Here is a 14,485-nt window from a genome sequence, read left to right as displayed (position 1 = left end):
AGAATAAGCTAGGATGTATTAAATGTTAGTGAAAGTAAAGACATGAAACCCATCTCTTCTGTGAACTCATAAAAAAAATTATCTATTTTAATTTTAATTATAAAAATGATCCTTTCCTTTTCCTTTAATCCTCCCTTGTTTAGCTTAAGCTATTCTAAGCAATGTCTGAAACTTTGTATTTTGAGCATTTTGTTGCTTTGGATAAAGGCGTCTGCTAAATGATTAAATGTAAATAATATTACAAAAAGATTCTATTTCAAATAAATGCTGTTCTTTTGAAAACTCTCTATTCATTAAAGAATCCTGAAGAAATGTATCACAGTTTCCACAAAAATATGAAGCAGCACAACTGTTTTAACATTTTTAATAATAATAAATGTGTCTTGAGCAGCAAATCATCATATTAGAGTGATTTCTGAAGGATCATGTGACTGAAGAATGGAGTAATGATGCTGAAAATACAGCTTTGATCACAGGAATAAATTACACTTAACAATACATTCACATAGAAAACACTTATTTTAAATTGTAAAAAATATTTCATTGTTTTTTTAACTGTATTTTTGATTAATTAAATAAATACAGCCTTGATGAGCAGAAGAGACTTCTTTCAAAAACATTATAAAAATCTTAATTATTCCAAACTTTGAAAAGCAACTCATCACATTGTAAGCATGCACAAAATCCTGTTTATAGACAGCTTTCTAAGCTTTGGAACAGAATATACAACCATGAATGAATGCATACAAACAGACATTGTTTATACACTGCCTATTTTGCCATACTGTGTATCTTATATGTGATTATGCACACGTTACAGACACCACACGAAACCCCCGCACGCATGAGCTCAACGGAAGAGAGTACAACTTTGTGTCACGACAGAGCTTTGAATCTGAACTGGCTGCAGGGAAATTCATCGAGTCGGGCGAGTTTGAACAGAACCTGTACGGCACACATACGGATTCACTCAGACATGTTGTCAACTCAGGAAAGATCTGCCTGCTGTGTCTGCAGCCCAGGGTAAGACTGACTGACCAAGGTTTACTTGTTTTACCAAGTACAAGAAGCATTGGTTTGCCATATATGACCTGTGTGATATGAATGAAAAGAAAAAGCTTAGTAGAAAGGTCAGTCAAGTAATAATAAGTAGCCTAATTGACAATATGCAATAACAATGTGCAACTTACAAATTACATAACCAGCAAAATATGAAACCAGAGAGGAAATATAGCCTAATGTATATAAAATACTTTTTTTTTTAAAGCTGTGAAAATGTGAACTACACATCATCAAATAACTTTTATTTAATTAATTTAATTTATATGCACCATTATAAAAATGTATACTAATAAAGAGCCAACTTTATTTATCTGAATATTGTATTCATTTGTTTTTTTTTATAATAGTTTGTGAACATTTTGACAGTCACCAAGTCAAGGCAAACAAAAGGGCAAAAGCAAGACAGCATAATTACACTAAAGAAGACTGCTCTAAAATAATAAATAGCCTACTTTAAATGGAAAAATATAAAGATTTGGTGTTGGTTATTTTTTCCAAGTCGCATATCTGATGATCTCAGCCTTTCGTAGGCACGTCACTCACGATTGTGGTCCAATCAGATCGTTACGCAGTTGGTGGGGGGCGGGGCGTGTGCAGAAACCTCACTGAGTCTGCGCGCGTGTTCTGCAGCAATTGAACCCGGTCCGAGGAGGTACTGAGGCAGTGTCTAGATTCCTCCGCCTTTTTTTCCTGCTCGAAATGGCATCGCCGGAGGATGTCGGAGCGAAAAGGCAAATGTTTTATGACATCGAGTGTGTTATAGAAGATTGCGATACTGAAGTTGGATACAAGCCTCTGTCAGACAGCGATGAGCTCGACGATTCGGCGGAGGAGGAGGAACCGCGCGAAGAAGAGTAAGTAATACGTCACGTGTAAGTTAGTGTTTTTTATTTTTTTATTTTTTTTACCTGTTCTAGGGTAGACAATGTGTTTTATTGCTTTCTAAAGAATGCATTTTTGAAGCTAGGTAGAAAAAATACAGAGCTTGATTGACACCGAAGTATAAAATCATAGTGTAAAAGAATAGTGTTAAAGACCCCATGAAATGAACTAATACACAAGAGGCGTAACGGTACACAAACATGACGGTTCGGTAACGTTACAGCAGGGAGGGGACAAAACTAAACAAAACTTGCTAACTTTTTTCTTAATTTAAGTTTAATTTAAATTAAGTTTATTGAACAAATTTTCTCTCTCTTTAAATTATTCAATTATAAAAAAAATTAAAGCTGCTAGCAGCATTTAGCGGTGTTCAAGCATTTAAGACAGTTAAGACAGTTCAGCTCAAAAGCATCAAAAGACATTAAGGTTTATGTAGCAAGCATTTAACCACTGACATCATAGATGGAATAGACCATGTTTTAGCATGATTTGCCATGATGATATACAACATTTCAGTGTGATTGTTAATGATTTAGTATGTTACAGTATGATTTACCATAGTTTACTATTATATACCGAGTTCTAGTATGATTCACCATGGTTTACCATGTTCTTTCATGATTTACCACAATTGAACACATTCTAGTAGCCTATGATGTAATATGATTCTAGCATGTTTTATCATAGTTTACCTTGATTTGTCTTAGTTTACCTTGATTTACCATGTAATTATTATTTACTAGGATTGTAACATGCTTTACCACATTGCTAGCATGATTTACCATGATACACCATGTGCTCATAAATTTTTGTGAAGTTCTGAGTTTTTATTTATGATTTATAGGCTTTTGATTGTATTTTGCCCCCTTTTCTAAATGACCCTGTTACAGTGAACCAAAGGGCAAAGTTCAACTTTTTTTTGATAATTATTGATCTAGAGAGTCCAGAGAATTGTCCTAGACTGGTCTGGTTGCGATCGGGCAATGTTGATTCTAGGTCAAACGGTCTAGGAGTTATGAGCAATTTAGAACTTTTGGTTGCTGTAGCGCCACCTATGGGCCAATCAGGGTCATACTCTGATAGGTTCTCCGCAAACTGAGGCCCTGCCACCTGGCCAGGTTTCAAGTCTCTAGGCCTTACGGTTTGGGCTGCACGATGCGTTTTAGTTTTTTTTTTTTTTTCAAATAGCAATTACAATAGGTTTTAAAGACCCACTGCGATGAAAATAATGTTTTTCTAGATGTTAACATGTTCTTGTGGCATTTTTCTGATGTTAGAGGACATATCTTGAGAAAAATAAGCTCAAAGTTGTATTTCTGAGTATTTCTACATTCAAATGGCTGTGAATCAGTAGCAGACACTAAAATGCCGGCTAAAATAGACTGGAGTTGTGACGTAGTAACTCCACTGGGCGTCTCCACACGCGACGTCTTGGAGTGAAATGGTGATCGGTGATAACTTTGATTAACTTCGGATAATAATAATTAACGTGTATATAATACTGTTGTCCCACCGGTATTGGGGGTGTAATCTAGCGGGAGAGACAGAGCTCTCAGCAACGGGCAGGGGGAGGGTCGTCTCCATGCCAACGGCTCCGCCCACAACGCAGAGGCGAATTACTAATGAGCTACTGCCACTCTGCTAAAGCGAAGTCCCAGAAAACGGCACAGGTTTTGTGATTTTGGCTAAAAATGGCACAATCATAATTTAAAGACCACTGGGAATGTTTAAAAATAGCTCAAAATATGATCGGAGTGGGACTTTAAGCACTTCGTGCTTGAACACCTAATAATAGGCGACCTTTTTGACAGTTATAGCGCCACCTATGGTCCGATCTCCATGAAACTCTGCATGCTTCTTCACCATGTTATGACACATGTGCTCATCAATTTTTGTGAAGTTCTGAGTTTTTATTTATGATTTATAGGCTTTTGATTGTATTTTGACACGCCCCCTTTTCTAAATGACCCTGTTACAGTGAACCAAAGGGCAAAATTCAACTTTTTTTTGATAATTATTGATCTAGTCTAGAGAGTCCAGAGAATTGTCCTAGACTGGTCTGGTTCCGATCGGGCAAAAAACCAGGGACTAGTTCGCAAAAGTAGGTTTTGGACAAAATTGGCCATAACAAATTTTTTTTTGCTCAAATCGAGAATCCGAGATATACATCTTGTCCGTCTTGAGCCAAGGAACACAGTGGTGATTCTAGGTCAAACGGTCTAGGAGTTATGAGCAATTTAGTACTTTTGGTTGCTGTAGCGCCACCTATGGGCCAATCAGGGTCATACTCTGATAGGTTCTCCGCAAACTGAGGCCCTACCACCTGGCCAGGTTTCAAGTCTCTATGCCTTACGGTTTGGGCTGCACGATGCGTTTTAGGTTTTTTTTTTTTTTCAAATAGCAATTACAATAGGTTTTCAGCACTTCGTGCTTGAACACCTAAAGATTAGGATAAAAAATATCTCTGCTAATGCTGTAAACTATTTACTGGGAGCACTTTCTTGCACATTACTGTAATATTCAAGGGTACAATTAACAGAGCCCAAACTATTAAAATGATATTTTTAGATATAACAATCAAAACTCAAATGAAAAAACATAAATTGCACACAAGCCAGGTTTTGTATTAACTAGCATAAATTTTATTTGAATTTTTTTTTACTCCAATTTATTTTTGAAATATAATAATTTACACAGTTACTGTTATCATAACTTGTTTTCATGACACATTTATTGAAACATATTAAATAATTAAGTAATTACTAACAGGTAAAGTAAATATAATGATTATATAAGCTACTATAGTGCATATATTTAGTGAAACTCTCCCCTCAGGAGTTCATTTCTCTAGTGAACTAACATGCTGTGGACACTACATGACTTGCCTGAGGTATATGAAATTAACCTTATACATTAATTTATTGCTGCATTATAACTGTCTTTTTCATCTGGTAAAATGCAATAGTAACCGACTGCAGAACCGCAGAACCATACGTCATAGCAGTGTGAGGACGACAGCGCCAGCCTAACTGTCTGATGCCGGAAGTGGGCGTGGCCAGGCATTGCGCTACTTCTGTGTTTTAGAAAGTTTAAAACAATGCTATTATGAATATATTTTTTAACGATTTCATTAAAAATATATATTTAAGAGATAGGCCTATATATATATATATATATATATATCAAAATAAAATATAATATTTATAAAATTATAAAGTATAATAACTATGTTTTGTCCTATTAACAAAAGACAGGCAATGTAGCCTATTAACAAATGTTAATAGTGTTTTTTAAGTTAAAATGATACTTTATGCATCTGTTTTGTGTCAAATGATTAACAATATAAATTGAACAAAGCTTAAAACAAACAAAATAATAAAACGAAAACAAAGCTTGAGCATTTGAACATTTGATTTAATTGAAAAGCATTTTTTAAATAAAATGTGTTTTCCCCCCCTCTGAAATAGCAAAAGCATCACACACTAGCTGTACCTGCTCCAAATAAATAATAGTAATTAAATCAAAATATAAAATCAAAATAAATAAATTATATAAAACAAAATCAAACCAAAGAAAATAAATCTTATTAAAGTTATGCAGGCACACATTTAACAATAATTCTCAAGTGACAAATAAACTAAATAGATCAAAACTCCATACACATGGAGTTAATCCTGATGATTCCTGAGGCGCCTTTCGTCATGACACTCGCTTTTATTTTCTTTGGTTTGATTTTGTTTTTAGGGCCCAAGCCCTGAAAGGGCGAAGGCCCTATTGTTTTCCTTAGGATTTTTTTTTTTTTTTTCTCTTTTATTTTTCTTACGACTATTCGGGCACTTTTGGGGCTCTTAACGTGCACGAAAACTCTTGAAACTTTGCACACGGGTCAGAACCCGCGGCCATCAGGGCCGGGCTGAAGATGGTACCCGGGCGTGGCAGGGGGGCTCGACAGCGCCCCCTGGAACGGGGTCCGAAAACTTGGTCCATAAATCAAACACGCTTGCATGTAAGAATATGAAACTCGGTACACTTATAGATCTCATCGGTTCATATATACTTCATGCTCTTACTTTTTACCCCAGCCCAACAGGAAGTCGGCTATTTAGGGTTGTTTGTAAAACGCATGCAATGGAATTTAAAGTACTTCTAGAGAATTCAAAGAAATGCTACAAAACTCGGTCAGCATGAAGTCAAGACATTGAGGATGAAAAATTGCCAGCGGATTTTTGATATCTCGAACGGTTTGGCCGTGGCGAGGAAACGAAATTATGGCGAGAAACGTGAAACAGGAAGTGTGTTATAACTTCAGCATACATTAACTGATCTTGATGAAACTTCAGCAGTGTGTTCGTTGTAAGAGGACGATCACATGGATGTGACTATTGTGAGTCAAAGTTATAGCGCCACCAACTGGCAGCAGGAAGTGTGTCACTTTCAAAATGCTGTGAAATCACCCTCTTATTTGAACCCAATTTGCTTCAAACTTCATCTGTATAATGTAAACATACGGCAGATGTAGACCTGTGAAAGGATTCTTGATATCTTTGATACTGTTGCCGTGGCAACGCATCGCACTTTAAAATTCTTTTAGGATGCTTTTGAGACTCTTAGTATGCTTGAAATTGCATGAAACTCGACAGACATGTCACATTTATTAGCCAGTAGACATGTGCAAAGTTTCAGGAACGGACGTGGTGCAGGGGCTCAGTAGCGCCACCTTTTGACAAAAGTGAGAGGGTTAGTTTCATAGTTTTACCTGCAATCATAAAACTCGGTAGGCATATTGTTCAGATCAAGCCGGACAACTTTCTAATTTACAGATTTTGGCTCCGAACAAAAGAAAGTCAGATATTTTGGTTTGAATGTGGATGTTTCGGAGTAATCTCTGTCACTCTCTCCCTCTCTCTGCGTACCTCTGTGTCTGTGGGGGAGGGGGATGTGTCTGTTTGAGTGAGAATGCTTTTAATTATTGTTGTTCAAGGCTTCGGGGGCTTTTGGGGCCCTTAACATCCTCTAAAACTCTTGAAACTTTGCACACGGGTCAGAACCCGCGGCCATCAGGGCCGGGCTGAAGCTGGTACCCGGGCGTGGCAGGGCGGCTCGACAGCGCCCCCTGGACTTGGATTCGAACACTTTTCCATAAGTCAAACACACTTGCATGTAATAATATGAAACTCGGTACACTTATAGATCTCATTGGGTTGAACAACTTTCGTGCTCTAAGTTTTACGACAGTCCAACAGGAAGCCGGCTATTATGGTTTGTTTGGAAACGCATACCCCTGAAATTCGATTTAATTCTCCTTGGGAATTGATCGGATTTCAAGCAAACTCGGTCAGCATGAAGTCAAGACATTGAGGATGCTAAATTCCAGACGGATTTTTGATATCTCGAACGGTTTGGCCGTGGCGAGGAAATGAATTTTATGACTAAAAAAGGACACATAAAGTGTGTTATAACTTTGCTCGTTTTACCTACAGTTACAAAACTTGCCACGGATATTGTTCTCATAAAGCCGATCAATTTTCTAATTTAAAGTCATTAGCTCTGAGCAACAGAAAGTCAGATATTGTAGTTTGAATGGATTTCTTGTGCCCCCTGCCATTCTCTGTGTGTGTGTGTGTGTGTGTGTGTGTCTGTGTGGGGAGGGGAGGGGAGCGGAGGGGAGGGGAGGGAGGGAGGGTTGGTGTCTGTGTTTATGTGTGTGTGTGTGTGGCTGGCTGTATGATTTTTCCTGCATTAAAGGATAAAGAAATCTCTAAGTCCTTGTCTTTTCGCATAACAATTTTTGTATTTTTTTTAAATGACAAAATATGCATATAACCCCCATCTTTTAAATGTATAGTTTGCTTTAAATAAAAGTAAGATTGTTTTGGTAATTGAAGCTGAATGAATTTAAAATTCATGTGCTATATTTCAATATATTTGTTTTCCTTAAAATTTTAAAACACTAACCTCATTCTCATCTGAATTACAAATATTTTTTTTTCTGTATGAAATAATACTCTGACTAAAAACACTTTTGATGTTTCTTTTTTAATCAATGTAGAATGTGTAACTTAAAAATAAACAGATTAGAGCTCTGTTTAAGGACAATCCTGTGGGGGGAGGTGGCAGGGGGATTTATCTTTTGGGTGAGATTTAATTTAAATTATTGTTTTTCAAGGTAGCATTCTAATCAGGTAAAGCAAGTAATATTCTCTGTATCTTTATATAAATATACACACATGGTGGTAATGGCGCAGTGGATAAGACACATGCCTTTGGTGTGAGAGACCCGGGTTCGAATCCACTGTGAGACACCAATGTGTCCCTGAGCAAGACACTTAACCCCTAGTTGCTTCAGAGGTGTGCGACCTCTGACATATATGGCAATTGTAAGTCGCTTTGGATAAAAGCATCAGCTAAATGAATGAATGTAAATGAATATGTGTGTGTGTGTATATATATATATATATTTATAGCTACGAGCAGCGATTACGGGCTCAAGCCGGTGGCACCGCAACCCCGGTTATAGCGCCACCAACTGGCAGCAGGAAGTGTGTCACTTTCAAAATGATTTGAAATCACCCTCTTATTTTTACCTGATTTGCGTCAAACTTCACTACTATAATGTAAACACACGGCAGATGTAGACCTGGATGTAGACCTGACCTTTCAGAAGGTTGCTCACGCATACTTTGTGATTGATATGTGCCCTCGATGCGCACTTTTGCAGAGCCCACACCAATGCAAGCTCTACAGCACACTTCTTTTCGACAGTCAAAGCAGGGTTAAGTTTTTTTGCACGTCGTGCACAATAACCCTAAAGGCACCAGGGTGGCGGTGCCACCGGCTTATATATATATATATATAATGTAAATTTAGCTGCGAGCAGCGATGAAGGGCCCAAGCCGGCGGCACCGCCACGGGCCCGTAATCGCTGCTCGCAGCTATATTTTATAATTTATTTTATTTAGTTCGATTTTTTATTTTTATTTAATTACTATTATTTATTTAGAGCAGGTACATCTGTGTGTGATGCTTTTGCCATTTCAGAGGAAAAAAATAATTGTATTTAATTAATAATTTTTGTTTCAGTCCACCATAGAATTATGTTGTTTGGTCTATGAAAAAAAAAATGTTAGTTGTGAAATGGTTGAGTATTAACAAAATAGTTTTTTAAAAGTTCAAATTATACTTTATCCATTTGTTGTGTCAAATGATTAACAATATAAATTAAATAAAGCTTTAAACAAAAATAATAATAAAATTAAAACAAAGCTTGAACATTTGATTGAATTGAAAAGCATTTTTAATAGTAGTATATTGTCTTTTGTTAATAGGACAAATAACTATTATATTTTATAATATTTGATATATATATATATATACATACAGGTGAAACTCGAAAAATTCGAATACCGTGCAAAAGTTATCATTTTGATAATTATGGCTTACAGATTATGAAAACCCCAAATTTAAAATCTCAGAAAATTTGAATATTACATGAAATCAATACAAAAAAGGATTTTAAACACAGAAATGTCGGCCCTCTGAAAAGTATAATCATGCATATGTATATAGTTATATATACTAAATATATTAGTTTCACCTTTTAATTTGAATTACTGAATTACATGAACTTTTGCACAATATTCAATTTTTTCGAGTTTCACCTGTATATATAGCTACACACAACTATATGTATATATATATATACATCTTAAACATATCTTTAATTAAATCTTTTAAACAAATATTTATAATAGCATTGTTTTAAACTTTGAAACGTTCTAAAACACAGAAGTAGCGCAATGCCTGGCCACGCCCACTTCCGGCATCAGACTGTTAGGCTGGCGCTGTCGTCCTCACACTGCTATGACGTATGGTTCTGCGGTTCTGCAGTCGGACCTATAAATGGCCAAAATCTAAATAAAGTAATCTTGCATTCAGGGGCATATCCATATTTTTTGTTCAATAAAATTCTCTCTTCAATAAGAATGCCCAGTCCTCTAAATATTGAAAATAGTTGTTCATGGCTGACATAAAATAAAAGCTACATAATGGATTTCGATGTGTCCCACCCCAAATTCTTGTTCCAATAGGAAATATGTCTATATATAATGTGATTTTCAGATATATTCTTATAGATGCAGAGATGACAAATTATGCATATCACTGGGAAAAAGCACAATGATCATGTGTGCCCAAAATGGTCTTTAAGATGGATCTGACACTGGTACAACATTGTTGCTATGCAACAAAAATAGCAATCTGATGTGGGAGCTGTGCATACATAAACTCTGCAAAAAATACACGTCTGGTTTTGAATGGCAGTCAATGGGAAAAGATGCTCTTTGCATCCAGACGGAGATACAGCATTGCTAACCAGCCAATCTTTGACCCTTTTTGTAAGCTAATCATACGAAGATCCTGATCTTACAACATTCTTCTTATAAAAGAGTTTTTTTTTGTTTTTTTTGTACTAGACTCAAAATATTGCCATTGCCATTTGCCATTAAAAATATTGCAAAAATAAAATAGTGGTAATTTTTCTGATAAAATTTGTGATTTAACAGGTCACAAAGCTAACAATTAGCTATTTTAATATGCATAGATATGCAAGTAACTCACAAATATAGTTTAGTTCACAAATTTAATTTAGTTTTTTATCTATATTTTTTTAATTGAACGTTTGAGGTCGGTAAGATTTTTAAACGTTTTTGAAAGAAGTCTCTTCTGCTCACCCGGCTGTATTTATTAGCTAAAAAACCTGTAATAATTGTGAAATAGTATTCTATTTTTTACATTCTATTGTAATGCATTTTAAAATGTCATTCAAATTTATGCTGGCATAGCTGAACTTTCAGCATCAATACTCTTCATTCTTTGATCAAAGTTCAAAAGAGCTTTAAAAATAGAATAGAATAAATGTAATTTTTATTATTATTTATTTGAAATAATTCTTTTGTAAAATTCTTAATGTCTTTAATGTCACTTTTAATCAATTTAATGCATCCTCGCTGAATAAAAGTATTAAAAAGGTTTTGCTGTGCTTCTTTGTAGGGGAGCATAATTTGGACACAATCTTTGTCATTTATCTCTCAATATGACTATAAAGTAATAATAATTATTAGTAGTGGTACTACTACTATATTAAATAAAAACAAAATAAATATTACTGTTGTAATGTTTCGGTGTAAAATATAAAATTGAGTAAGTTTTTTTTTTTTTTTTCACAGTACAACTGTAAAATTACAATACTAATATTTATGGCAGTCTAAATTCTTTTTCAAACATTAAACCAAACTTTTATTTTGGTGGAGATCTGAAGGAAGCCCTTAAAGCTTATTTTTTTTGTGTTTGACAAAAACCTGTTTATAAGTGTTGCTTCATTACAAGTTTGGGAAAATTATTGGCGCATCTTGCCTGTTCAAAAAATGCAAGTTGTAAGCAACCGTGCAGAGATTAGAGGTGTGCGATATTGTCAAAAAAAATGATATCTCGATATTTTCTGGGATTTTGTCGATAACAATGATTAGACATACAGGTGAAACTCGAAAAATTAGAATATGGTGCAAAAGGTCATTTATTTCAGAAAAATTCAACTCAAAAGGTGAAACTAATATATTATATAGACTCACTACATGCAAAGTGAGATATTTCAAGCCTTTATTTGTTATAATTTCAAAATTATAATAAATAAAGGCTTGAAATATCTCACTTTGCATGTAATGAGTCTATCTATATAATATATTAGTTTCACCTTTTAAGTTGAATTACTGAAATAAATGAACTTTTGCACCAAATTCAAATTTTTCGAGTTTCACCTGTATATTGTTGAGTGTGTTATTGTGCTGGTATTGGCAGATTTAGGGCTGCCGTGGACAGCTGACTCCTAAAGTTTTTGATATTCTTCATTTTCTGTGCGCTGGTTAGTGACAGAAATAAAAATTTCAAATAAGTTTAAATAGATTTTTTCCTTTTATCTGCATTTTTACCTTTATAAGGACAGTGTAGAAGCGAATCATTAAGCATTGCTTTGACTTCTACCGTCGGGTGGCTAGTATCAACAAGCAGTCCAGTAATTCCTCTTTGAAATCGTTTATTTTCGTATATTTTAGTTATCGTTTTGAACGGCATAAACACAGCCGTCAGCACATTTACATTGCTGTTGAAAACTGGTTCGCTCCCCCTGCTACTAGTTAAATATGTGTATATATAAATATAATAATTTAATAGAAATAAGCCCATACATAAAATACAAATAAATCAATATTTATCATATTGAACATTAAAGTGGTCGTAACAGGCCGTTTTTTTGTTTCAAATTTCAAAATGTTTTGATGTTTTAAAAATAAAACATTGACAATATATCCACCTTATTTCTGCGCCCCATGATGCTTTGCGCGAATTATGGGTGTAACTTCCGTTAAGCTGTGCACAATCAGTGAAAGGCTCGCTCTATGAACGCAATGCGTTAAAAAAGTGTAACAATGAGATGACATTAATCGACTCACCCTTCAACCATCGAACATTAAAATAAAATTTAAAAATTTAAAAGAATCAACAAGGTACTTTCAACAGACCAAAAATACCCCCATAAGCGCGAGTCTTTGGTTAAATATCACTGTAGTAGTCTAATATATATCTGTATTGTTTAACAAGCCTTAATCAAAAATGTTACATTCTTAACTTCAGCATTACGTGACACTATATCAAAGTGATTTCCGTCATTTTGACAGATTATAAATTGCATTTACCTGTGAAAACAAACCTGGAAAGAGACGTGAGGATTTGAGGAGAATAACGAGAGATTCTTTGTGCATTCCAGTGAATTATTAATGCAATATCGTAAATTAAATTCGGGAGAACAGACCATAAATGTGCCGTATATGTTGTCCTTTTTCATAATTTTACAGCGGATTGCAAAGGAAAAAATAAAAATGAGGAAAAGAAAGCAGCGACTGAAAGAGCTCTTGCCATAGATATTCTTGTTATAACATGTCACGTTAAAATACCAAGTATAACGTTATTCTCATGATGTCTGAAAATAAATCATGAAGGAAAATTGACAGCTCATCCAGTGACGGATCAGCTTTATTTGTAGGGCAACCTTATGATTTGAAATGATTCGTTTTAGCCTTTTTGAATGGAAGTTCCCCAAACGGGAAGTGCCGCCCATAATTCAAAACGCAGAAAGGTCATCAGAAATAAGGTGGATACTATTATTTTAAAATTGAGAAGATGCTTTAAATGTGAAACTAAAACCACCAGTAGGTGGCGGCAAGTGACTATTAATGAGCGAGTAATTGAGTCATTAATTCAACCGATTCGTTCAAACTGCTGATCGTTTCAGAAACGAAGCATTTGACTTTCTTATTGTGTGAGTCATTGAATCATTCATTCAGCCGATTCGTTCAAACGGACTGATTCATTCAGTAACGAAACGCCGCTGTGTTGAGAATAGCCCAAAAAAAGTCTTGCTAGCGTTGTAGTTTTCAATCGTGAGCCGATTTGTTCCCTTGGTTTTTATGTTTTCTGTTGCCTAAAGTACAATAAACCTCTTTGATGTGATGTAACAATTATAATTAATTTGTAATCACTAAGTGCATGCATATTAATTGTATTCATTATATGTTACAGTATTGATTCCTCTGAAGAATGGGAGCCTCTCATACGTTCAAAACTAAAGAGGAACGCATCCTCCTCGCCTTCGTCATCCTTACCACGACGAAGAGGACGACCACCTAAAAATGCTTTGAGTCCTTCCCCGACGGCACCAGTGATGGACAGCACACCTAAACACACCCCAGCTTTCTCTTTACCTCGACGGAGAGGCAGACCTCCTAAAGACAAATCTAAAATCAAACTCTTTCCTAAACCCTCCTCGTTTGCCACAATAGTCCCTAAACCCCCACCTTTTGCCACACTGATCCCTAATTCTGCATCCGGCATTAAATTCAGCCCTAATTCTACATCCACGTTTACACTTGGCTCTAATTTCACTCCTATAACCCTTTCCAGTCCCACATCCTCCATTAAACTGAGCCCTAATTCGACACCCATACTCATCCCGAATGCCACATCCACTTTTAAACTCAGCCCGAACTCCTCATCCGTTTCGAATCCGGCACCGATTGCCACACTCGTCTGCACACCCACATCACCGGGGCGGCTGTTAGACGGGGACGCCAACGAGATCAAGGCGGTGAAGGAAGAGGAACTATGGGAAGAGAAGTGAGTAAACATAAATAGAGATTTTTTTTTCTTTTGACTTACAGGTGTAATGGGACCCCAGACACATTTCAGTTATTTATTAATTTTTGTCATCGAGTAATTTTTTTGAAATAAATAATACATTTAGTCAGCAATAGGGTTGGGTTATCGTTTAAATTTTACGGAAGCGTATATTGCATTCACTTGAGGAAAAAAAATCTACTCTGTTTTTCTGAATTAATGAGTTAATTATCTCAGAATTACGAAAAATTTTCATGGAAAAATGTTTTTGCTCTGTTTTTCTGAATTAACGAGTTAATTATCTCAGAATTACACTAAT

General features: G+C 35.4%; 1 protein-coding gene across 1 annotated transcript in view; it reads left to right on the top strand.

The window, feature by feature from the left end:
- Positions 1 to 14,485, top strand: part of pals1b (protein associated with LIN7 1, MAGUK p55 family member b) — a 71,679-nt gene that overhangs the window by 44,327 nt on the left and 12,867 nt on the right. The window contains exon 12 of the mRNA XM_056262856.1: positions 821 to 1,023. Coding sequence (XP_056118831.1) covers positions 821 to 1,023 — 203 coding nt within the window. The remainder of the gene's footprint in view (positions 1 to 820; positions 1,024 to 14,485) is intronic.

Source organism: Rhinichthys klamathensis, unplaced genomic scaffold, assembly GCF_029890125.1.
Source record: "Rhinichthys klamathensis goyatoka isolate OS25496 unplaced genomic scaffold, OSU_Roscu_1.1 h1tg000196l_1, whole genome shotgun sequence".
Taxonomy (NCBI): Eukaryota; Metazoa; Chordata; class Actinopteri; order Cypriniformes; family Leuciscidae; genus Rhinichthys; species Rhinichthys klamathensis.
Note: the sequence above shows the minus strand (reverse complement) of the source record. Positions and strands in the feature narration are given on the sequence as shown.